This window comes from Argiope bruennichi, chromosome 4 (assembly GCF_947563725.1).
Source record: "Argiope bruennichi chromosome 4, qqArgBrue1.1, whole genome shotgun sequence".
Classification (NCBI taxonomy): Eukaryota; Metazoa; Arthropoda; class Arachnida; order Araneae; family Araneidae; genus Argiope; species Argiope bruennichi.
The window spans coordinates 76,703,083-76,731,043 of NC_079154.1; the positions used below are offsets into that span (position 1 = coordinate 76,703,083).

Sequence of the window (27,961 nt, forward strand, 5' to 3'; positions counted from 1 at the left end):
CTCTGACTCATAAGTTGTGAAGCGATTTCTAAACTAGGATATGAGGGACCGTGAGAGAATCGACCTCATTATCTTTCAGGTACGTTGTCCTTTTCTATGTGTGAATCACCCCAAATATTTCAACAGGATGAATCATTACTCAGCGACCCAACTAAGTAAACAGTTCTAACTTCCTTGACATGGCACGATTAATCTATATTTATGGAGGCTTGCATGTTTTGCTTGTTGGTTTTTAACTAAGCCTTTTGGATGATGAATAAAAAATGAAAGTTTTCTTTTCTTATATTAATATACTATTGCAACCGAATCCCGGGCTAGAAAATGTACAAATAGTTTCTAGATATCAGACAGATTCCGTGTTACATAATCTCAAAAACAAAGACAGCAAGTTGACTATTCAATAACCTCCTCGCATCATGCATGTACAAAACAGGGTATTAAATTACATAACTCGGAAAGTAGCTGTCCAATGCCCTCTCATCTTTCAACCCGTCTGACTCACAAGATGTGAAACAATTTCTAAAACAGGAACTTCAGAGGAGAGAGAATCGACCTCATTATCATCCAGATTCACCATCCTTCTCTATGTGTGAATCATTCAAATATTTCCTCCAGGATGAATCCTTTTTTAACAACCCAACTAGGTAAACTAGCATGGGACGATTTTCTTCGGATACTAGTAAAGATCTACCGAAAAAGGAAGAATAGTCACAACTTCTTTGACGTCACGCCATTAAGTTACTTTTACGGAGGCCTGCATCGTGACTCCGTGGGCGAATCCTCCTCAGCCATTGGCAGGTGCCTCTCCTGCCTCCCTACACACCTGCTACTTCAACCACCCACTCGATTTCTTTCTCGAGCAAGGAACAAAAAGAGGACAAGGCTTTCAATAAAGGTAATTTATTTGTTTTTTTTTTTTTTCTCCTTCTTCTTCTTCAGCTTCCTCCTTTTTCCGGTAGGCTTAATGAGTCATGAGGTTGCTGTTTCGAATTGCTGCCGCGATGTTAGCTTGCTGATTTTTATCAATGGATTTGATGTTGCTCAGATTGGGGACAGTTCATGAATGGACAGGATGGTTGCCCATCTATGGTAAAAGTGGGCGTGGAAGTGTGTGTTATTTTTTTTTCGACAGAGGCCAATTTTATATCCCATGGGTGAAGAAAAATAACATGACATGATTGCCTGGAGACCATAAAGATGGAAAGGGAGAAGTAGATTTTTAATTAGCATATGTATGGTTCCAATGAACTTTCTTTGCACTGTTTAAAATTCTTTTTTGTCCTTATTAACATTGACAGACAAATAAAAGAGGGGAAATCCCTCTTTTTTTTAAATAGGTCGATGTAATTATTTCAATTTCGTTTTCTTTTATCTTAAATGGTAATCCAACAGTGGCCATATTTTGAAACAAAAGATAAAGGAGGAATTTAGAAACCTCAGAATGATGAAGAAGACGCATTTTTATGCATTAATTGATAATGAATATTTAAGGAAGAATTGATATGAATATGAATATTTAAAGTATGACATGTGAAAAATGATAGCTAAGATTTTTAGCATCCAAACGATGACTTAAAGATTCGTATTCTTGTTTGGATGTTGCATTGAAATCAATGTATTGGATCTAAAGAATTCTAACTAAGTAATAATTACAAACCAATAATAAGTATAATGATTTTCTTTGCTGAATTTAATCAAACTTAAATTTCACCTTCTTATCATGCTAATATTTTCTCAATCTTTTGAACTTTTTTTGATTGTTCAATTAGATAAACACTAATGTTAATTAATTAGGAGCACGCTTAATTTTTATTAAAAAGATCATGTTAAAAATTGGGTTAATTAATTCAAAATTAAATAAAATAATTTAGTTTATTTACATTAACGACCCGTTTTAAAGCAACACTAGGACTATTTTGGAACGGATCTCGCAATTTTTTTTTCAGATGACGAGGACGGCAACTGAGCTGGCACCACCCTCTCCAAGCTTCCACACCACAGCAGCGAGAGGACGCTTGCCCCCGACGAATTAAGCGTTCGCTAGACTCGCTTACTCGACGGTATTTCGGTGGAATTGGGTCTCGAACCTGAAGGCCCCCATGTCCGAAGCCGAGATCTTACCACCAGGCCATCGTGGCCACAATATACAGAAAATAGTTCAAAAACCAAAATTTGTTCAACATCTTATTGCTTTTTTATTTTTGAATATTATTGTAAATTAATTCCAAAAAACAAAAAATTATATAATGCTGAATAGTATATAATTTAGTATTTAGTATATATTCCAGCATTATATAATTTAGTATATATTTATGTATATACTATTCAGCAGTATATACTAAATTATATAATGCTGGTAATTGTATAATATATATTTGATAGTATTTTGATCTGAAGATAACTTATTAAAATGAAACAATTTATAGCATGACTTATTGACGATAATGTAAAGTAAAAATTTTATTGTTAATTTTTAATTTGATTTGATTTTTATTTCTAATTTCATATTATTTCTAATTTCACATCTTAAAATAAAAAAAAAAATTATCATTTGTTAGTGTTGAATCTTAATATCGTTCTACTATTATCTATTTATTTTAATTATTTTATTCTCTGTTATTTCATAATAAGGTTTCAAATGAAAAAATTCATCTATAACATTTTGCATTGCCAACTGTTCTTTATTCACTTAAGCTTTATTCATTACTAAACAGTCTAAATTTGTTTATTTATTAACCTGAAAACGGTTAACACAAAGTTCTTCTCTATCAGAATATTGCACTTATTTATTTATTTCCCATTTAAGTGATATTGCGATTAACTCTTTCGATTACAACAAAGTATCTGGCACGTGTATGACTGCTTGTGGCAAAAGGTGTAATTAAGTCATTAAGAGTAATTAAGGGGGAAAAATTCTAGCAGTAACACTTAAATACTTCTTGCATGAAAAGAAATGATTAAACTTTCGGGAGAAAATGTGTTATCGAAACAGGAAGTGATAGGAATTTGTATTCCAGTGGTTAACTATATTCAAAAAGGATGAAGGTATTTCTTCTGAAGTATCATGTATGTAATTTCCTTTTAAGAAGACTTACTCATTTTTTAATAAAGATTCTCATTACGGTTCATGAGGGTAATTCGTGAGGTGCCTAAGCCTAACGTTGAAGAAAAAAAGTAAAAAAAAATAAAAATTAAGTCCTAACGTTATCATTTTTGCTACATTTTTAGATTATTACTTCATTCATAATACAAACACATTCTTCCTTTGAAAAATAGCGGGGGGGAGTGGGGGTTCGGGGGGGAGTGCCATAATGAACTGAAACCAAAGTTTTCCGTAATAAAAATAGAGATGCACGGAATGAATTCGAAATCTTCGCGAAATACAACAGAATTGAATATAAAACTGAAAAAGACTCGTTACAGTTGCACAGTAATAAAGAAAAAATAAGAAAAGAATTCGGAGAAAAACCAAAAACGCGAATGGTTCTATCAAGTGGAAAATTGCATAACCTAGCTCTGTTCATTTACATTACTCTTACTCCCACCCCTCCCCCGAAACAGCTAAAGTAATATGTCAAAGTAACGCCTGAATATGAGCAAACTGAAGGTCAGGATACTAAAACTATGTTTATTTCAAAAGTAATGGACATAAGGTGCCATCTAGTAGCATTTAAAAATCGTCCCAGTCAAAATGCACATATGCACACCGTCCCTTGAGTTCGATTTCCAGAAATGCACGAGGATACGCCCAGCTGTAAGAGACATTCGTAGGTGATGCATATATGAGACGCCCGTCGCGAGAGGGTTAAAAAGTAGAAATGTTAAATGAATGATATTGTTTATTTATTGCATAAGTATTGTGAAAGGCAAGAAAAAGATTTCTTGTTGATTGTTTAGTTGTATTAACGTCCAGTTTAAACACAAGGTACTAAATGGATAACATTAATATAATTTTAAAAAGCAAAATTTTAATTGATTAAAATCTGAACCATTTCCGTTTAGATTAATTTTATTAGCGTCCCGTTTGGTGCTGTTATAAGATTATTTTGAGAGGGGCCTTTAGAGGTGAGGGACGGGCTCGGATAGAACCTGGTACCTTTTGTTAGCAGTCCAGTAACGATCCAATTTTACCAAAACAGCTGCTCGGGTAGAAGCGCTGTTACTGGCTTATATGCAATTCACCACAGTACTCTCCCTCCAGTGAGTCGAAGGGGAGACGAACGATTTGGATGTTGAGTGGTGATGTATTAAGTTATTATTAGTAGCTGTCGTCTTAATGGGCCGATACCCTAGTTGAATAGCGCCAAGCGTTATGGCGAGCGTTTGTGGGTGCTAATGCGCCAAGTGTGTCTGGCGACTTTGGGTTGCTGCGTCACGTGAGTCTGGCGACTTTAGTTGCGGGTAGATGGCGCCACAACAGCTGTACGAAGGTTGAAGGTTCAGCGTCCGATGTCACCAATTTAGAGGTGAGGGATGCGCTCGGATAGAACCTAGGACCTTTTGGTTAGCAGTCCAGTAACGATCCGATTTTACCAAAACAGCTGCTCGGGTAGAAGCGCTGTTACTGGCTTATATGCAATTCACCACAGGCCCTGTAATTTCGATCCCTGGTCAGATGATGAGAACGACACCTGAATTGGCACATATACACACCCATTCCAAACTTCCACACTACACCAACTGTAGGACGTTTGACCAACGACGTTAGATTTAATGTTCACTAGACCCACATACACGATGGATGTTTATCAGAATTTGGTTTTGAACCTGGTGCGATTTTTTATTGCATTTCCCTTTTAAAACAAATTTAATCTGATTTTCTTTTCAAACAGAATAAAAAGTTAAATTATAAACATTATTCTAAAATTATTCCTGGCCTTATTTTCTTTAAGCTTATATAAAACCGAGTTGGTATAATTCTAAAATCTTAGTACCAGAACTAGAAGATTGTAGGTTTAAACCCCTGTTCCAAAGAATCGGGTTATTGATATACGAATAACTGTGCTGCAGGCATACCGAAATTTATCGAGCATTTCGGTCTGGTGTGCGTTAAATCTGATGCTGATGGTTAAACAAACTCTTTGGTATAATGTGGAATTTTGGAGGAAGAATTAGATGGCTCAGATAAGGTCTTCATCTTCTGATCACAGTTTAAGATTATGAAGACAGTCCCGCTGAAATCCTAGTGTCTTAAAAATGACCTTTGAATTCATTCAAATTTATTATTTCAAAAAGCGATCTGTGTAAGCTTTGTCGTGTGTAACTAGTTTTCAGTTCCTAACCTGTGGGCCGGGATAACCTGGTTGGTAGGGCATTAGATTCGCGTTACTTGGGTTGTAAGTTCGAACCACGACGACCGAAGACTCTCCGTGTTCATGGTGGCTGATCCCCGTATAAATCTAGTGGAGCCGCAAATTCCTCTAAGTGGAGACAATATCACTGGGGGCAGTGGGTCAGAGGTGATCGTTCTCTGGTTCAGGTCTAAATTATGATTTGTGGATGAGTGAATGAAGTCCGCCTTGTGAAAAGACGTATGAAGCATGAGTAGTTAAGACGTACTCTTAGCTCTAGATGGCGCTACTGAAACAAGTGACGCTAAACATCGGTTTAAAATCGTTGTCTTTATCAGAGGGCTTGTCTATGGCAAGTGCTATATGCAACAACAATAAACATTCCAATTTAATTGCTTTAAGTATTTTCTAAATTTTACATACAAATGTAAACAGGAAATTTGTTATGGAAAACACTCATCGAAGAGAGTCGAAAATGATAATTCTATTATTTATATCTTTTTTAAAAAAAATTTATTTAGGACTTGATTTTTTTTCCATTCGCGACTCTTTTTTAGATTGCAAAAAAAAAATCTTTTGTCTCGTTCATGTACAATTTTTCCCCATTATCTCAAGCTTACATATACATTCTTTTTTCCATTCGCGACTCTTTTTGGATTGAAATTTAAAAATACGGTTTTAACTTAAATTAATTCTGCGTTATCTGAATTGTTTTAATTAATTAATATTAAGAATTAATTGGAAACTTGCACACAAAGTGTCCCATGATGACAAAATTCATATTAATTTCATATTAAATAAACCCACATAAACTTGATACACGTATAAACTTATTAAAAGATTTGTGCTAGCAATTTTAACCAGATCTGTTTTATGTAAAAATAATTCTAGTTTTTTTTTTATTAGCATATAATAAACTAAGGAGAGGGCATGCATGGCATTGGCTTAAAATAGTTACAACATATTAACATTTGGCATGAATTTAAAATTTTTACTGCATTTGTCGGGTGTTCCTTGACAAGTTATTTGACAATTGGTATGCGATTACTGGTATAGAAAATCGAATTTGTGTTTTAGGCGCATTTTTCTTAACCGATTCAAACCAAAATTTGGCACAAAACCTGTAATTGTAGTCATAAAATCACCTACCAAAATCGATACATTTAAGTCCTTGCGTTTTTGAGGTATAATATTTGGCGCGAATTTAACATTTTTATTGCATCTATCATGTGTTCCTTGCCGAGTTATTTGCCATTTAATCTCTGGCATGCGATTAATGGTATTCGAAAATCGAATTTGTGTTTTAGACGCATTTTTCTTAACTGATTCAAACCGAAATTTGACACAAAACCTGAAACTGTAGTCACAAAATCGCATACCAAATTTAATATATTTGTCACTGCATTTTTGAGGTATTGGATCTATATGTTTTTAAAAGTACTATAGCCAACCCTTAATCGGATATGGCTCAAAGTTTGACAGGTGTTTACACTATAGATGTTAAATCTGTTTACCAGATTTTATCTATCTAACTCTCCTCATTTTGTAGTTATTGCGCTAACTTATATTCGAACAGTCGGACAGACAGACTTTCTCTAAACAGGAATTTCATAAAAATTTGATTGAAATCCACAAATTAGCTGTTAAGACTGAATACCAGATTTTATCCGTCTATCTAAAAGTGCTTTTGAGTTATGTTTGTCACAGATGGACAAACAAATTTTTAAAATGTTTTTTAAAACATTCAATAAAGTCTAAAAAAACGTGAAGATTCGTCAAAATTCAGATTCGATTTCTTTTATCATTACAATACATTCTCTGTTCTTCGTGTACGAAAAAGTAAAAATAAGTTATAATAGTTAGAGCATTAATAGTTTTATTGTGACCAGAAATTTCATGTATATGTAAAATTCAAATTGGGTTTGATGCTCATAATTTTAAAAAGGCCTATCATTAATAAAATGTCTTGTCAAGGAATTTCACAACTTGATTATTGTAAAAGTACAGTAGACTCCCGATTATCCGCGGGCGGGTCATCCGCGGAGCGGATTATCCGCGCCTGCCGCACTAAGTTTTCTTTTTTGCTTCCAAGCAAAGGGAAAATGCTTCCAAAGCAAGAAGCAAACACAAATGACTGATTTCTTCAAAAAGGTGTAGTTTTACAGTTATGCTTTTGTAATTACATAATACATTACAGTATTAAAACAGTACATATGTATTCATTTTTCTGTGTATCCTTGACGCCTCTCGTAAGTACAAAGCACTTTTCTGTTTTCATTAACAAAATGCATTTTAGGTAAGTTTTGAGTGATATACTAAAATATTAAGCGTTAGTTAAAGATTTCCTGTTGTTTATTTTACGTTTTATTGCACATAAAACGATTTTTCAAAGTTGGAATGACTGTTTTCTCTTTTGCTATACCCGTTTTCAGCTTTTTTCGGATTATCCGCGATTTTTGTTATCCGCGGCGGCCGCGCCACCCAATTCCGCGGATAATCGGGAGTGTACTGTAGTGTTATTTTGACCATAAAATCTGTTTTGTTTTAGGTGAAAAAATCCTGTTTGTCACAGGACATGGTTATTCCCTTCTTTTCTTCACCATTTCCATTTATCAGAAGATGGCCATTGTTCTTGTGGAGAACTCGGCGATCCCATCGACTTTGCGACATCTTGCCCTTTTACTCTTTCATGGCACCTCCAAAACCCCTCATCTTGACTAAAAAGCATTTGGTACAAAAGAGAATAATTTATCTTACAGAAAAAAGGAATCATAAACATGATTAGATTTCTAATTGATCATGGAGAGCTGTTCCAATTTGGTTAACCCTATCAATTTTTAGGGCATCAACTAATACATCTCGCATTCTATTCATTATATATTTTTATACTCCCTCAAGTAACTAATTTTTATAATGTTACTCATACTGTACATTATCTTGTTCATTAATCCAGTTTTATTGTACTCCAGATACTTTTCATTCTAGTTTTTACCATTTTTAGTTATGTTATATGTATTCGTATTTTGTCATTTGTTTATTTCTTTCAAACTGATTGCTGTGTAATTCTTTTTTATTCAAGTTCCCCTACATCTATACCAAATCGGAAAGGGGCCACATGAGCTCTAGAAACGGAGATGTGGTGTTAAGTGTTAAGTGACCATAAAATTCATGTACACGTACATGTACAATTCTGCTTAGGGCTCGGGGCTCATAATTTTAAGGAGTCTCTTTAAAATTAAACAGACCGCCAAACTTTTATTATCTTACATTTAAAAATGAGTATGTAATTTTTTAAGTGCTACTGTGGTTTTAAAATTACATGAATAACATTACTTTAGGGAGTGCTATTTGTGTAATTCATACCCCACTATTTTAAGAGGTTATCATTTAAAAACAATTAATTATTCGTCGGTGTTCTCCATTTCCTCCCAGAAATAAATCAACGACAGAAAAAAAATAACCCTTCATTCTCAGTACTTAATCCGCAACCTGAAATTTCCACTAAGCGCGGGCCATTTAGCCAAACAGGCGTCTTTGTAATTCGAACATAATCAAAGAGGGGAACCCCAAATCATTATTCTGCCGCGTCGTTTTCACCAGTCCCGTCACGTCTGTTCCATCGCACGAACATCCCTTGTTCGTGCACCCATCAAAAAACGACAATTCTTCTGCAGGGCATCGCGCTGCAGCATTCAAGGAGGTTTGCCATTAAAATCAGAAAAACGTCTGATTCCGTGACTGGCTTGAATCCAGAGGCGAAAATCTGCTTTGCTAGAAGAACTTTGCCATCTCAAAATGATAAACAAAAGGTCCTGGTGGGTTTTACTCTCCCGCCGATTAATCCGCGCTCAAGTTTTAATTTTCCTTTTTTTTTTTTTTTTTGTCGGTGGCTGGGACATTTAGACCGGAACGGGTCTTGCGTTGGCAACGGAACTGGATTCAGGGTTACGCCCTGGTAGGTAGCCATGACAACAAAACACAAGGAAAGCCCTCTATCTAACTAGCCCTTCCCCCACAGAAACGAGCCATCCAATTTTAGGGCATGTATAACGAGCCTCCACCTAAAAGTAGCAGTCTCTGAAATTAAATTGAAGTTGGCTGCCCCCTTGACTAGACCAATGAATGCATGTAGATACGTCGGGTACCGCAGTTACCTCAGAAACCGGCAGTCATTTCTTTGGTTTCCCTAATTTAGTGGGGAAACCCATATGCTGTGATGTTTGGAGATTCTTTCAAGTGTAAGAAAGACAATACAGTGCGAAAATATTTTAAAATAAAACAATATCAATATTAACATAGACACTAAATAATTATGTGGTAACAAGAATAAAAAGAGCCTATACTTAACAATATTCATTCGCTAGATGGCTAAAAAAATACATTGTAAGAAAATGGGGCCAGGAATGGAAGACAACATTTTATTATTATAATTTTGGAATAATCAATTATATTTTTGTTCAATATTGACTAACATATTTAATATTAACATATAAAGGTAGCATATTAATCAATTCTTGAATTTAATTACAATTTTCAAAATGAGAGGGTATATGGTTTTAAATGTATTTTTAGATAGCTAAAAAATACATTGTAAGAAAATGGGGCCAGGAATGGAAGACAACATTTTATTATTATAATTTTGAATTATTCAATTATACTTTTGTTCCATACTGGCTAATATATTTAATATTAGCATATAAAAGTAACATTTGAATCAATAATTGTATTTAATTATAGTTTTCAAAATGAGAGATTATATGATGTTCCGCTTTTAAATGTATTTTTTTCAACTGTCTAATTCAGATCTTATCATTCTACTCTAACAAATAACTAACGTCATAAACTGACGTCGAATTAATTAATAATACCGTTATTAATATTATCGTTTTGAAAAAAATCAATTATATTTTTATTCAATATTGGTTAACATATTTAATATTAGCAATAATTGAATTTAATTACAGTTTTCAAAATGAGAGGGTACATGGTGTTCCTCTTTTAAATGTATTTTTTTTTCATCCGTCTTAGATGTTATCATTCTACTGTATCAAAGACTGCCATAAACTAACATCGAAATGAATGATGTGTTATTTTACGTAAATAATATAAATAAAAAGTTCCATTTTTATTTTAGTCTCAAAAGTGTGAATTAATATCTTCCATCAAACAGAAAATGAAATACTCTCTCCCAAATAGTTTATACAGTTTTCCAAAAAAGCAAATTTATCAATTATGGTTGTTATTTTAATCTCAAAAGTATGAATAAATATCCGTCATCAAATAGAAAATGAAATACTCTATCCCAAATAGTTTATACAGTTTTCCAAAAAAGCATATTTATCAATTAAAATTGTTATTTTAGTCTCAAAAGTATGAATAAATATCTTCCATCAAACAGAAAATGAAATACTCTATCCCAAATAGCTTATACAGCTTTTCAAATTTGTCAATTAAGATTGCTCTCATGCCAGATGGAGAAAGGAGAAAGTTTTCAAAATATGTAAATTTCTGCATAGTTCTTTAATGCAAATAAAATAATATTTAAAAAAAGCCTTCAAAAGAATATAGACTTCAAATTTTTCTCTGTCTTCTTTGCCATAAGAATTCATTTTAGTATTAGAAAGCCTTGAGTTCAAAATGTAGGATTTCAGATATGCGACAAAAATTTTCCTTAAATGGTGTAAACTAGTATTTTCATTATTTATTCAATTTCAACTTTAAACACAGTTTACATCGAAGAATTTGAAAAGAATTATTTGTTTATTTTCTTTATATGTACATCAAAAAATTAATTGGGGGGGGGGATCCTGGAATGCGTGATTGGCCATCTAATTTTATATCTATAAATGCCCCATCATTCTATGACGTTTCTTTATTTTTTTAACGTGTAGTCCTTCAAAATATCATATTTAATTCAAAGCAAGTTATTAAGTCGTTCTCACTGGAACGACATATTAGTTCAGCCCTAATTTATTCCACGAATTTAAAAAGCATTTTAAGGTCGCATGTATTCGTCAGAAGGACGTCAAAACCATAGAGAGAAAAAAATTAGGGATATAAACTCGATTCACAATAAGACTCCAAAATAAAATGCCAAGACAATTGAAATTGGCAACAAAAAATTCAGCTATGTCCTTGCATATTTCTCTAAATGAAAAAAAAGGGATTGTTACAATAATGATTATCATTTTAATTCCCATATTTTGTAATCGAATGGTTTAAAATAAAATCATATATCCAATAAAGGGAATTGTCGTAGTTTTAAAGATAACCCCAGAAAGATTATCGGAATAAAAGTGCTGTTATTACAATTAAATGCGATTTAACTATTAAGTATTAATTTAAGGATTTATAAGTAAATATTTTAAATTTTATTAATAATATTACAAATTAGAAACTAATATTTTACTGAAATAATACGAAATATCTTTTTAAAAAAAACTCCTACTCACATGCTGTGAAGCCTAAAAATGTAAAGAATATTTGAATTCAGATTCAATTACATCGTTATACAACAAACTAAAGAAGTTTTGTTATATTTGTAAGTAATGAAAAAAAATCAGCGAATAAAAGAATCGAAATGAATTATGTATACGCTTGCCAGAAAATGTCTGCGTACAAACCCTATATAATTTAATTTTTTATTGAGAGTATTTCTTGAACAGTTCATTAAATATCAACAACAATTTCAGAAATATAACACACATTATTTTAAAATAATAATAATAATTTTAAATTATCAGAAAAAAATTTGTGTACAGATGAAAAAAAGTCTTCAAAAAAATAGCTTCCTTGGACTGTCAATTAAATTTTAATATCTGATTGGATAACCATTATATTTAAGAACCTCTGTTAATCGTTTAGGCATAGATTGGACAAGCCTGATGGTTTCCTCAGACAAAGTATTAATCCATTTAATCACTCTTTTCAGCATACCTTCCGACGTTATGTTATGTTGGCGAATCATGGGTTCTAAAAAGTTCCATAAATGTTCGAGGGGGTTTAAGTGTGACGAGTGTGGAGGAGTAGGCAACTAATTTTTGATATTGTACAGCTGCCAGAACTTTACGTTGTGGGCTGTATTTTGGACCATTGTCTTGTTGAAACCAAAAGTTATCGCCAAGGTTCAAATCTTGTGCGCTCTGTTTCAAATTTTCTTTTAATATATTCTGATATCCCATATGATCTAATATGGAGTCTATAAAAGTTAATCAAGCTGCTCCACTTGTTGCCATGCTCCACGAAATCGTTAGCCACCTTCATCGTGTTTAACTGTAGGCACAAGATGTTGCTCTCAAGAGCACTAGCTTGTTTTCTCCACACCAGTTTACGCCCTTTGATGCCAAAGATACAAAACTTGCTTTCATCAGAGAATGTTACTTTTTTTCAAATCTCGGAAGGTTTATTTATACACTCATTGGCAAAATTTAAACGTTTTTGCTTATTGACAGTTGAAATGTGTGACTTTCTACGACCTACACGACTATGATAGTCAGCCTTTTTCAGTATTTTCCGTATAGCGTCTTCAAGAAGATATTTTTTAAATCTTTCTCTAATACCAATTATTACTGGAGATACAGTTATCTTTGGATTTAAACGTACGGATTTCAGGATGTATCTCTTCTTCTCTTCTTTCGTAATGGGCTGCTATTATGTGGCTTTGAGATAACAGATGACTTGTAATTATTGAATCACTCTTAGGATAGAAGAATGGATTCTTCCAACTACCTTGCCAATTGAACGAAAAGTTTTACCTTTATTCCTTAGTCTTAAGACGATTTTCCTTTACAACACTAAATACTTGTTTGCAAGTGTGTATCATATTAACAAAACCGTGTTTTTTTATTCCATTTCTTGTATTGCCACCAGTGTTAAAATGAATAGATAGCAAAAAATAAATACAGATGATATTCCATTTCATGCAAGTTCATGGAGGTTAAAAAATGAACTTTAGTTTCAAATATATTTGTAATTTGTACCTGTACGCAATTTTCTAATAAATTTTTGTAGTTTTTAATTATTATTATTACTACTCTAAAACAATGTTTGTTATAATTCTGAAATTGTTGTTGATATTTAAAAAATTGTTCAAGAAATACTTTAAATAAAAATTAAATTAATATAGTCACTATAGTGAGCTTTTGTTGGCTCTTGAATGTTTACTGTGCATTTGTACATAAGACATTTTCTAGCAAGCGTACATGCATTACTAGCAAAGTTTTGAATCTGACGTTCTATAGACTTTTAAGGCATTTTTAGAAATTCTATACAATTGAATGATTTTTTGAATACCAAAATTTTTGTGTTTACAATATTAGTGAATTTTTACAATACCAAAATAGCAAAGAGATAAACATTAAATAGGACTATATTTTCATGCTAAATAAATTTAAGAGAAATTAAAAATAATATCATTTCCTTTCTTGATACAACAAAAAAGTTCATATTTTAAAAGGGAAGGAAGGTTCATTTAAAAAAAAATAATGGCATAAAATATGTTTTGTATAACTTTTATTTTTCATAACCTATTTTGAATAATAGATTTTCAGTGCCACCCCTTTCTTATTTATTCCAAATAACATTTGTTTTCTGTAGAATACTGAAAAATTTAAATAAAAATCTTATCTGACCTTTTTTTTTTTTTTTTTGGCATTTCTTCAAAATAGCATTTGTGTGTAATTGTAAAGAATGCCTAGATATAACATACAATGCCGGTAAAGAATATAAAATTCAAACATTTCTATCATTCAAATCTTCTATTATAAATTTCTATCATAAATGAGTAATATGAAGTCCTCAAACCATAACCACTGATCTGTAGATATGTCATCAAGAGTCGCCTGTCCTTCTCCCATCATTCCACTTTCAACCGAAATCCCGCTATAACTACTGTTTTATATATATTCTATTTGGAGGAAAGAATCTCGACAAGGTCATCAAGTTATAACCACTGAACTGATTTTACCAATTATTTCTTCATATAATATTTCATGACTTCTATAAATTATTCTTCATATAAATTCTCATGACTTGCCCTCATCAACCCCTACATTTGGTAGAAAAATAATAGCACGTTACAACATCTAGAAAAGTCTTTATTGATGGACTGCCCCTCCCAGCCATCCCCATTTTCGAGCGGTATCGCAAAAACAGCTCAACTTAACTTTGGAAATACCTTAGCCTTAACAACTAAAATAATTATATCAGTTTCCGAGCATAGCTAACCAATCACAATGCTCTATATTTATTTTGAATGTATAATTTTTAAAAAGTACTATCATTTAGTGTTATGAGATATAACTCTCAAAGATGTTTCACTTAACAAAATTAATATTATTTATACAATAGGAGAGCATTTGATCGCAAAAGGCGGCTAGTAAAGCTTTACATTATAAATTTCAAATCACAAAATTAATGAGCATCTAACTGCAGTACTTTACATTCAATCTGCCATCCCAATACATAACACAAAGTTGATTTCCTTTCTGGATAAAGCCAAAAATAAATTCTCCCAAATGTTCTAGCGTTACATTTATTTCACTTTCCAAAAATAAAGTTGAAAAGCGAAACATTCTTGTAACATCTGACGAATATTTTCACCTAAAGTTACCAAAAACACAAAAAGAGAAAGGTTCAAATGTCTGAATACGATTGATGACGACAAAGAACCCAAAGCTTTTAACCGAATAAAAAAAATATATCTTAAAATATTAAAAGAAGAATATTCTAGTAATTTCTAGCTTATAAGAAACTACCTCACATTTTATGCACATTAAGCGTAGTAATTTATGCACGTACTGCATGCTCACAGCTGAGGTTATTCGTTGCTAAGGGTGTGGTGCAGTAGAACTATGGCAACATGGGGATACATAGAAAAAGGTAGACATTTCGATGCTCAAACAGATGGGGGGGGGCAGTGAATTTTCCCTATTAATTGCCTTCAACGAATAGGTAGTGTTGTTTCTACGCAACCTAGCATCTCAACTGTTTCAAACGGAACACTGGCCAAAGAAAATTGGGCAAAAAAAAGTAGCTTATAGATTTAAATGGTTGCGGAATACAATACCCGAATAGAAATAGTTTTTAAAGTTAATCTTGAAGATTGAGAGATTGAAACAATATTTAATTTGAATTTAATTATTTAAGATTAAAATTTCTATGTTAGTTTTCATCATGACCCTTATGCTCATATCTGTTAAGTCCTGCTTTAGAAATCAGATATTATGGTTTAATACAGTTTTATTCCGGATTTATAATCATTTTGAATAAATATTCTGAATCATCAAGTTTTTAACTTTTAATTAAATTGTATTATAAAAATGTACACTTTAATTTGATTACAATTCTAAAAACTAGCTTGTAAAGGAATCTCCTTCTTAGTTTTTACCATACCTAGAACATACTTCTCTGTTGTAGAAAATAATTTCAGTTATATTGTCACGTAGATACTCTAATGTGGAACTCAATGACACACACAAGAAGTAGAGCTACACCAATTTATTAACTCAACTCGGAACTCGGAACACAGTGACTGACAGATCTTCTGCTTTTATACTACCAGGGAAAGTTTCAGATTACTTTTCTGGAGACAGTAAGAAAAGTCCAGAACACTTATCTGGTAAACTAAAAAAATGTCCAGAATCTTCTAGAACATGAAATAAAGGAAAACATAAAATCGAGGATACGATCTCTTGATTAAGAGACCAGTGCTATGACCATTCAGCCATGGAGAGCCGACGGCTTCATTTTATATAATTATTTTGGCAATATTATATAATTATTTTGAATAGTATTACATTCTGCACATAGTTTAAAGTACCAACATTAACACCAGACTTCTAATTCCAGTTTAATATTTGGCATATTGTTAGATATTATAAAATAAGAAAGAAATTGAAGTAAATAAAGTTGAAGTAAAAGTAAAGTTAAGTTGAAGTAAATGTTTTATTTTTTAAATTCTCGATTTGTGAATGAAAGACCCGGAAACGAAATTAACTCCGTTACTTTCTGTAATTTTAAATTGGTTTAGTTAAATTAATGTTCCTTTTTGAAACTACACAATAAAGAAAGACGTCGTAATTTTTTAACTGTGATCAAATAAAAGACAATGACACCTTCGTTTTCTGTAAGCATTTCTTTGAAAAAATGTCTTTCCAATCTGTATTTCATCACCAGTTATTGTTATGCATCCATCTTAAAGAATGACGCCATTCCGGAAATACAATAGTGGAATGATTTTAAAAACTAGTATCCAAAACAAAATGCTAACTAGTCCTAAGCCATTCGATACAAAATGTTGATCGACAGGCACGAAGCAACTTCATTCAATGCAAAAAGACTCTCTTTCTAACTAAGATCCACTGGTTTCGATGACACAGCGCGAAAACTTCCATCTGCTGATAGAATCTATCCTAACTCAAGTTCTTTTTGTAAATAACCTACCAACTAGCACTTTGCTTTATCTTTCTATATGCTTATATTTTACAAAGTTTCAGAAACAATTTGAAAAACCTTCAGGTATTCCTCCTGTGCATATTAGACAAATGCTGCAACAATAGTATGGAAATAGAATCCTCTTCCACACTTTTCATTTCAATGGCCATCGCGATTCCTCGACTTAACTCCGACAGATTTCTGGCTCTGGGATTTCTAAAATCTAAAACACTGGATCCGAGCGATTTGTGTGTTTTGAAAAACGGCATCAAGCACGAAATTATTTAGATTTCTTATACCAAGTTACGTTCATCATTATCATCAACAATATTCAGCATACAATGCTTCATCATCGGTGATGGTGATGTTGGCGAAGTGAAAAACGTGTAGTTTTAGTGAAAATGATTCGTTTACTTTTGTCTGTTTTGTTGTTGGTTACGTAGAATGCTGTTATTTGCAAGTTTTTGAAGCAGCCGTTTTTCTTACTGTATTTACCCAGTAAAGATTTCCAATTAGGAAAACTAGCCAGCTGCTAAGAACCGCTAAGCTTAAAAGACTCGCAAGCAAGTCGATTAAAAAATTTTATTTTCCTAACTATCAAATGAATAAGTTTGTAAAAAATACAAATTCTGTGAATGATAAAATAAAAGGATAGTGTTAAAGCCATAACAAGTATAATTGGCCATTAATTCCTATCTGTTCCCTCACGTTCACTTAGTCTTTAGAATATTTATAAATACTGGGCATTTCCTTCCATAATGTTGCGTACAAACTTGGGTGCTAGGCAGTCTGGAATCAAAATAGGTAAAGATAAACATATTTCGGTAAAGTGAAAAAAAATTATTGATAATCAAATCTAAAATAAATCATTAAGGTGTTAAAATGTTTGGAAATAAGAAACTAAATTAATCATTTTATTAAAAGAGAGATCCCATAGAGGGTACTTACTGCCTAGGACCGTAAAATAACTATATACTCCTCTATATATACTATTTAAGGTTTTCAATACCGGTATACCGGTATTTTGAGCCATTTGTATAATTTTGTAATACCGATATTCACAATTTTAAATACCGATTTTTCGGTATTTACTAGAAATTTTTTAAATTGTCTTGTAATTGTTTAAATTGTTCAGGGATCGCCAACATACCAAAATAGTATACGTTTTTGTTTTTATGTCTCCCTAACGGACGAAATTAATTAGACTGTGAATACAAAGTTGCATCGTACAAACAAGAGAAGTGATAAAATACTGTATGACAATGGATTGTAAAACTCTCCAACTTTTGCGCATGCATTAGTACGGGTTTACTTTGACAAAATAGGACTGAGAAGAAAGATGAAAGGAGATGTGTAGAAGGAGATTCTAAAACACGTTGAAACAGTTTACTCCTAATGATGGAACGATTTTTGAAACTTAGAAATCCAATACAAAAGCAATAATCGACTTAAACCTGCAAATTAATTTTTCAGATAGTGAATTCGACTTAATATCCAGAACTGGATCAGCTCTACTTCCAATAAAACTGGCTTTTGAGGCATTATGTCGGAGATATTCTAATTTATTAACAGCTAATGCAACAATAAATTTCATGTTGCAGTCACTGAAGGAACAGTACACATCACTATCTGAAGAATTATATATTACATTGAAAAATCACACAGAAGAAAGGCATAAGGAAATAGAAAATGTCTTATGGTATTTACATAATTATAATGATGTTAAAAAAGAAAATGAAAAAGAAGAAAAGAAAATTACCAATTCAAATCTGATAACGTGTATAGTAAAAAAATTTTTACCCACAAACCTATCCACATTCAGAAGAATTCGGTACAATTTTCGGAGATTATGATGGCGCTAATGTGAAAGGAATTGTCTCTTGAACAAAAATTAAAATTAGCGATAAAAAATTCAACAAACGATTCAAAAATTCAACAACTGATAATTTTTACACAAAATTACATTCCAGGCTTAATGACAGTACAATTGATGCATTATATTTTTAAGATCACATTTTAAAAATTTGTAATAGTACCCAGACTGAATAGTGGTGTTAATATTTTTTTGTTTATCTAAACATTATTATTGCCAGGCTCTCCGCTGACTCTACACTTATACACTTTCAGTGGGTCCCCTCACATGTTGGTTTAAATGGTAATGAGATAGCGGATAATTTAGCTAAGACTGCCTCAGCTGACATATTTCATGGTGATGCAACACTAACTTATTCTGCAATCTGCTCTGTCAAAAAGATGGAATCGAGTGCACTTTGGAGAGTTCCACCTGCTCACTCTTGGTACTTTGGTAAGAGTCCCGGCTGGTGTTACCGTCTGAATACCTCTAGAAAACAACAAACGGCTCTCTCTCGTTTTTTAAGTGGACACACCAAATCCCTCACCTTCCAACACGGACTGAGGATCTTTGCTGAATGTCCTTGGTGCAAGGCAGATCAAGCCTCTCCCAATCATATTCTTAAATGTTTAAATTTTACGATTTTTGAGATTTTAAGGGATCCGCTATTGTTTTGGGACTTTTTAGAGATCTTTGGTTTCATGGCGGTGGTATAGCACAGCTATACCACCTTGGATCAGAAACAACAACAATACTTTTGTGGTTTAAATAATGAAGATGTTCCATTACTTTTTTTGTGATTCTTTATATACTGTTATAATTTATAAGTTACAAATTATTTTTGTGATATTTACCTTCTCTAATAAAACTGGTAAATAAAACAAAGAAACACCCGTGTCTTCTTTCTTTTCCTAAAATTTCTAATACAGGTATTAAAACCGGTATCCCGGTATTAAGACCTAAAAAATACCGAATACTGGTATTTCACTTTTGGTCCGGTATTGCAATCCCTAGTTACAATATTTATAAGCACTTAGCGTATACTTGAATAATAATGAGTACAAATGAGAATGCGTGCACTCTTTAATCTTAATAAATAAATAAAAACATGCATTTTCACAAAGTTATTAATATGTATAAAAATTTTTGACGAAAAACATGTTGATAATTATTTATTGAAATGTGTGAAATGAAAAAGACGAATTTATGAACCAGCAGAAGTGGTCTCCCAAAAATTTTCTCGCATGCTCTCTAATAAACTTGTCATGATAGAAAACACCTTGCTGATGACAACTGACGTACAATATTTACAAAATATTAACTTTTGGCGTGAATTTAGTATTTTTACTGAACATGACGTGACATCCTTGGCGAATTTTTTTGGCTATTAATCCCTTGCATGTGGTTAATAGTACCCGAAAATTGAATTTATGCTTAAGACACGTTTTTCTTAAACGATTGAAACAAAGATTTGACACAGAACTGCATTTGTAAAATATGTGTACCGAATCTCATCTATCTAGCTCTCTTCATTGCGTAGATATCGTGTTCACTTATATTCGAACAGCCGGACTTCCTCTGAATGATTTAACTCAAAATTTAACAGAAATTTGCAAATTTGATATAAAGACTGTACACCAAATTTTATCCTCAGCTCACAGCATTTTTGTATTATCTTTGTCACAGACAAATAGACTGACGGACGTTTTCTAAAAATATGCTTTTCTTACTCAGGTAGGTCTAAAACGTGGTGATTCGTCAAACTCTCGAGTTCGAATTTTTTGACGATTACTATACTTTCTCTGTACAACGTATACAAGAAACTAAAAAAGGGGTATCAGAATGTGTGCTGCTTGGGGACGCTTAATGGTTAAATCTTCCACTACTTCTAAACAAGGAAATTTATTTTAAGAACTCTGTTTCACCCTAACTTGGCAGTAGTGTATATTCTAGGTATGCCGAATCACAGTCGCTGTCAGGGGAACTGGGTTACTTTAAAGTACAAAGTTACTAGAAATGTAGATCGCGTGCGAAACTTTATCTCCCAAATTTTTCGCCAAATAGTAAATATTTATTTACTTTATTATATTATCACTTTATCGCAGAATTAATTGTTTCCTTATTTTCATTATTTTGTTCAATATTATTGATACATTATTTTAATAAATTATTAAAGTTATTTCATTTCGTTTCATCGTTTCTCAAAAGAAAACCCTAAATCTTTCAATATTCTGTAAAGCGTAGCTCGGTTAATGTTTTTCGAAAAGATATCTGTATCATCGTTCACATCTTTTAAAACTTTATCTAATGTTAGGATCTCATTTCTATAAAAAAATTCATGGATTTTTCGTCAGATACAGGATAGTGTAAAATCATCATATTTTACAAGACCTGAATTTTTACCTACTGAGCCTGGTCGCTTCTTTCCAGGGGTGCTTAAAGGACTGGATGCCTTTATTTCTGTTTTCATGTTGTACTTTTTGTTGATTTCACTCGTCCTGAAGGTGTGCACAGCGTATTCGGTGATAACACTTTTTCTTTTTCAGACATTTTAGAAGTGAATAGAAATGACGAATCGAATAAATATTCAACAATCAAAACTAATAACTACTAATGTGATTAATAGTATCAAAAATATCAGTTGGTAAAAAAGCGAGAATAAAAAAGTACGAAAGATGATAATGGTTGGGAACTAAATGAAGCTGAGTTGGCGGAGACGTAAAAGAAAAGACTGCCAAATATTTGACCTTGAAGACCGGTACTAGCCAAAGTAGAATTCATAATGTCAATCGTTTCGTTTTATTCTTTCGCTTTATTTACAAAATACTTAACAGATAAACACTTCTAACTTGAGAATAATTTTAAATGCATACTGATAAAAAAAGGATTTCTGTAATTTATGATATTATTTTATAAATTTCTGAGCATTTTAACTATTTTAAAGTCGAAATTGATGGGGAACTCTTTCCCAACGCGGAGCGTCACATTTTCTGCCTTTTACAATACTGCCAAGTTAGGGTGAAACAGAGTATAATATATTCTGGTTTGCTTATTCTGCAAACCAAAATAATCATAAAACAATATTTTATTTTGAAAATTATTTTTTGTGTTCGTAAGTGTAAGTTTTGGATACATCAGGTTGATAACTCAAAAGCGAAACAAGCTAGACGAAGAAAATTTTGCTATCTTTACATCAAAATAGTAGATGTGTGTGAAGTCTGGACGAAATTCATCAGAGAGAAGACTGTCTGTCTCAAGACTGTGAGCATATGAATGAATTAAATGGGTGCAATATGTTTCCATCATCATGATTCCAGAGCAGTATTTATCGTCTGCCAACGAGTTGACGGTCAGTCTGACTATTTGCAATAATTAGTTTTTTTTTTTTTTTTTTTTTTTTTTTTTTACACATAAACTGTTGTTTCATAAGTTCAAAAATGTTTTTTTTTTCTGTTTTTCAGATTCAGAATAGTTTTAAAATGATTAATTTTTAAAAATTTGAAATCAAATTCTCTCGTACGAATTTGCACCAAATTTAATCCGTTTTTTTTAAACATCTCATATGCAAAAATTGAGAAGTTTTAAAGAGAAAGATGACTGTTGGTTAAATGAAATAGTAAAGAAAAAAATTGAAAATAAAGGAAAAAGAAGAAAAGAAAATGAAAGAAGATGAAGAAACGAAGAAAGAAATGAAAAAAGTAGGAAAAATAAAAATAAAGAAAGGGTTAAAAAAATAATTATGGACGAAAAAGAAAAGGAAATGAAAAAGAAAAGAAAAGACGAATGCGAAGATAAAAAAAGATGAAACTTTTGTGAGTGCAATTATGATCAGAAAACAATATTTGATAAATAAGTAGATATCTACACTTATTTACTCCATAATGAAAAAATCTTGCTTTTATCTAATTTTTTGAAATGAAATTTTGATTAAGGCCTAATAAAGAAGGAAAAAGAAACGTAGCAAAAAAAATGCTACAATTTAACTCAAGGAAATTGTAACATAATGAAATTCACCTGCCTGCTAAAGTTGCTTTAGAGCTACAAAGTGTTCAAGAACCTACATTTATCCCAATTATAAAAACCAAAAAGATCGCAATGAAGAATATCGTTGAGTTAATGAACCTTCTGCGTCATGACTATCAAATAAACTTTATATTGCGGTATCACTTCGGCAGATCATTAGACTATCAAATGCCCTAAGTATAGCCTGTGGCAAGGAAGATCACAAATTGAAGCTGTGACCGCAGTAAACTCTTTCGTGTTTAAATAAAAGAAACTGAGTCGCCTCATCGCATTGTCTAGGTAGATATGTTGATGATGTGTTCTTAGAAGAAATCTCTAGTCATGGAATAGAGTTTATTTCCTTAATTATTGTATAGAATTGAGACAGTTCATAACGTCTTAATGGATTAACTTATACTCTATCTAATTTGCTATGCATTAGTGGCCGGATTGAAATTGCGAAATTGAGATTGGTACCCGTTGGGCCTTTCCTATTGGGATAATTTCGAACTATTATTACTATTTTTTAAGAGATATAACTATTAGAAGTTTCTATTAAACCTCAATCACAGAAGTCGATAATAATTCTAGCTATAATGAAGCTACTATTATTGTCTAATATGGTTGCAAGAAAAGTATATTAAATGTTGCAGTTTTGTGATGATGATGTAGATAGTCCGAAAACAAGTTGAGATAATGTTTGCAAGAATGTTGTTTACCGATTCCGCAATGATTAATTTTAGTTGCGTACTTCAACTCACTAGCTAAAGGGCAACTAAATAGTTTAAGAAAAGAAAATGCAAGGGTCGGACAAAGTATCGAGATTTTTGAATGTAGAGTTAGTTTATGTGTAAATTTTCAATTATTATTCATTATTGCTGTCAATGTCATTGCAATGCTTTTTCTCTAGTCCGAAGGTTCATAATGTCAAAAGTCCGGTAGCTTTGTCAACATACGAGTTCCTATTGGCTACTTGATTGAACCAATCCAAATCACATGCGAGATATAGTTATTTAAAGACATGCACTCAAAATTATAGCGAACAATAGCAAAGAACTCGACTACGATTATAGTGAAAAATTTCAGGGACTTACGAACAACAATATCCACTTTTTGTTATCTCAAAATGATTGGTATATTGAAATGTCATTTGAGTCATTAGAATAGTATTAGGGATTGCAATATCGGACCAAAATTTCAATACGGTATTTTTTAGATCTTAATACCGGGATAACGGTTTTAATACCGGTATTAGAAATTTTAGAGAAAGAAAGAAAACAAAAGTGTTTCTTTGTTTTATTTGCAAATTTTAGTAGAGAGTGTAAATATCACAAAAAATAATTTGTAACTTATAAATTATAACAGTATATAAAGAATCACAAAAAAAAGTAAAGGAACATCTTATATATATAAATCACAAAAAAGTGTAAATATCACTGTTCAGTACTATTACACATTTTTGCAATGTGATCTTAAAAAACATAATGCATCCATTGTACTGTCATTAAGCCTGAAAAGTAATTTTGTGTAAAAATTACCAGCTGTTGAAAACGCTCTTTGGGTGTCTACGCTAGTTGGTGGTACTTTTAGCGATGCTCGATACACTTTTTCCAAGTATTTACCTCTAAATCCCTCATCTTCAAATAAATCGATTTCTCGTCGGAGGGTTTTGGATATAGCTGATTTCTGTATTGTATTTTGGTTCGTTGATATTTTTTTTTATTTATCGCTAATTCTACGTTTTGTTCAACAGACAATTCCTTTTCACTATCGACATTAGTGTCATCAAAATCTTCGATAACTGAACCGAATTCTTCTGAATGTGGATATGTTTGTGGGTAAAAAAATTTAAGAAAATTTACTCTAAACTTGATCGGATTTGAATTGATTAGTCTCTTTTCTTCTTTTTCGTTTTTATTTTGAAAATCATTATAATTATATAAATACCATAAAACATTCTCTATTTCGGTATGCCTTTCTTCTGTGCGATTTTTCAATGTAATATATAATACTTCAGATAGTGATGTGTGCTGTTCTTTCAGTGACTGCAACAGGAAATTTATTGTTGCGTTAGCTGTTAATAAATTAGAATCTTTCTGACATAATGCCTCAATAGTGAGTTTTATTGGAAGTAGAGCTAATACAGTTCTGGATATTAAGTTGAATTCACTATCGGAAAAATTAATTTACAGGTTTAAGTCAATCATTGCTTTTTGGATTGGATTTCTCAGTTTCAAAAATAGTTCCATCATTAGGAGTAAACTGTTGCAATGTGTTTTAGAATCTAATGTTAACATATATTCTGTTTATTTTCAGTTAGTATATATTTTAGTAACATGTCATTTTTTTTATAGGGGAACGTTTAAATATCTTAACAATTTTTCGAACTTTATAAATTATAGGAAGCAATTCTTCATAGGTTAATATTTCATCCTCATTAGCAATATTTTCTTCAACAATTACATTGTCATTATCTTCATTGTCAATATCACTCTCACTCTCTTCAATGTCGGAATCCGAAGTTTCTATATCCACAGTATTTGGTTTCTTCTGTTCTTTATTTTTTGGTATAATACATCTATTACTCCTAACTGAATTCCATGAGCACAGCACAATTGCTGATTTGCACCAATCAACTTTCCAACTTTTTTCATAACTGTTGCCCCATCAGTCGTTATGAATACAATATCTTCTTTCAGGGATAATCCATGTTTCGCTAATTTAGATTTAAGCATTTAATTATGCCATTAATTAGCTAATTAATTTCTCCCGTTAGGGTGACATAAAAACAAAAACGTATACTATTTTGCTATGTTGGCGATCCCTGAACATATAGTGGAGACAATTTTAAAAATTTCTAGTCAATACCGAAAAAACGGTATTTAAACTTGTGAATATCGGTATTACAAAATTGTACAAATGGCTCAAAATACCAGTATTCGGTATCCTGGTACACCGGTATTGCAATCCCTAATTATAACTGGCAATCTCAAAAAATGATTGAGGGGGAAATACCGGAATTTATACATAACTGTCATAAAACGTTCTGATTGGACATTATAATTTGCACTCTCACAAAATGGTTAAAAATTCAGACATTAAAAAAGATAATCTTACAAAATGATTATACAAGACGAGAATTGATTAGAAGAAAATTAACTTAGCGATTTCTGTGACATTATAACTGATAATGCCATAAAATGATTAAAGGGAAACACTTAATTTTTAACAGATAACGATTTCTCACCAAATATTACGAAAGATAATTTTACAAAATGATTAAAGCCAGACACCCAGTTTCTGACGATTAGCTACCAACGTTTTCTAACCAGACATTATAATTGACAATTTACAAAGCGGTTAAGGGAAAACAGTCGTAATCACTTTGTAGATTGGCTAAAAGTAATTAAGAATTTTTAACAGAATAGAGTTAACATTTGCTGATCAAATATTTTAAATTTTGATCATACTAAGTAATGCCACATAATTCACCCGAATTTTTAACAGATAATTTCTGAGTAGACATTTTAACTGACAATCTCAAGAAATGATTAAAAGGGAAACACCGGAATTTATAAATGACTGGCTTAACAATTTCTGATTAGATCATATAATTGAATCTTTTACAAAGTGGTTAAAGAGAAACACTCGATTATTTTATCTCATTGGCCAAGATAAACAAGCCCAACCATCAGATCGCAGGCAATCTTTATAAATCGGAATAAAAACGATTTATATGAACAGCTGGAAGGAACCACGTGGCACCGGCTTCCTGTCTGGGCGTCTCATTAAAGCCGAATTTATTGCCTTCAAGACGAGCTGCGACAGGAACTATAATTTCTGAATTAACTCGGAACACACTGAAATCTTTCACAACGATCGAGAAGTACTCTCGACTCTCTCTGTTGCGAATCAAACATTCGGTTATCCGATTTAAAAAAATTTGAATAATGTAGTTGGTTTTAAAATTTTCTAAAATTCAAACTACTGAAATTCAATGATGATTTCCGACGTAGGGACTGTTGCATTTACATAGTTTTGTAAATGAAATCTCTCTTCAAAAATTTCACTGATTATGCTCTCCAGAAATATCAGAAGATCATAGTTATTTCGGTAAATGATCATAGTTTGATAGTAATGTCGCATAGACCAGTCCCTTGGAATCCCATAGGACATGGGTGGGTATTAAGTCAATCGCGAGCGACCGGTGGATCGTCAAAATATTTTGGGGTTACCGCCTTTACTAAGACCTAAGATGAATATGCTAAAAGAAACATATTTATGGAACACTGACGAAAAATTTCGATAATATTTCTGACGAATTGTTTAAAAATGGAGGTACATTAAACAAAGAGAAATATTATGAAGAAATAACAAAACTTCACTCCGAATTCAAGGGAGGTTTTCAAGAATTTACTAGATTTCATGTGCTGTCCATTTGGCAATGTTGATGTGGAAGAAATAACTGAAAATATAAATTATACATTCTTTTTCAAAATGACATAATTTTAAAAGCACGTAGTTCAGAATCTAAGAATAACTTTTGATATCTAATAGACTGAGTCAAGTATCATCATTTTAAAAAAAGTTGCATATAATTTAATATCGTTTTCTGGGTCTACCTATCTGTAGGAATCTGCACTTTCAAAGGCGAATGAAATTGACAACATATTGTTCCCATCTCGCAGACGATCATTTAGAATTCAATGCAGGTTTAGCAGTTAGTTAATTATATACTGAGTTATTCAAGATTGGAGGACAGTATGCAGACTAAGTCTTCTACAAACTATAACAACAAGAATTAACTTTAGTTGAAAATATTTTATTTTCCAATGCATTTTGAATTCTTTGATATTAAATGCATCATTTGATATTATTATATTTGTGGTTATTATTATTAAATTTGTATCTCTTCTTATTATTATGTTTGTAGTTATGTTGGGAAGTACATATACCGTATTTATTATTAAGTTATAATAAATATCGTAGACTTTTTTTAGCTCACCACAATTGTACCACTGGATGGACCACAACACCTTGAAAAAATTAGAAGTAGCTCGCACCCTGGATAAGTCTGCCCATCTCTGCAATAGGACATATCACATCGACCAATTATTCTGAAGGTAATCGAAAATCTCACCAGTCAAAGTTTCATTAATTATGCCTTCAACGTAAATCGGAAGACAGTAGTGGTTTTTATAGCGTGTTTATCATTAGTATCTGATAATAAATTAATAAAATAGAATAGGACAACAAATTAATTTGGTGAATGTTGTATTTCTTGTTAATTTCCTTTTTAAACTCCCAGTAAATATCAGAAGATCATAGTTATTTCGGTAAAATACCATAGATAGAAGATAATTAGAGATCTCATCAACCAAAT

At 31.9% G+C, this 27,961-nt stretch overlaps 1 protein-coding gene across 1 annotated transcript; it reads left to right on the forward strand.

Moving 5' to 3' along the window:
• Window positions 1-546: 546 nt before the first annotated feature.
• LOC129967129 (uncharacterized) lies at window positions 547-27,701 on the forward strand. The gene is made up of 2 exons (XM_056081815.1): window positions 547-895; window positions 27,579-27,701. The coding sequence occupies exons 1-2, from the start codon at window positions 617-619 to the stop codon at window positions 27,648-27,650; spliced, it is 351 nt and encodes a 116-aa protein (XP_055937790.1). The 5' UTR covers window positions 547-616; the 3' UTR covers window positions 27,651-27,701.
• The last annotated feature ends 260 nt before the right edge of the window (window positions 27,702-27,961 follow it).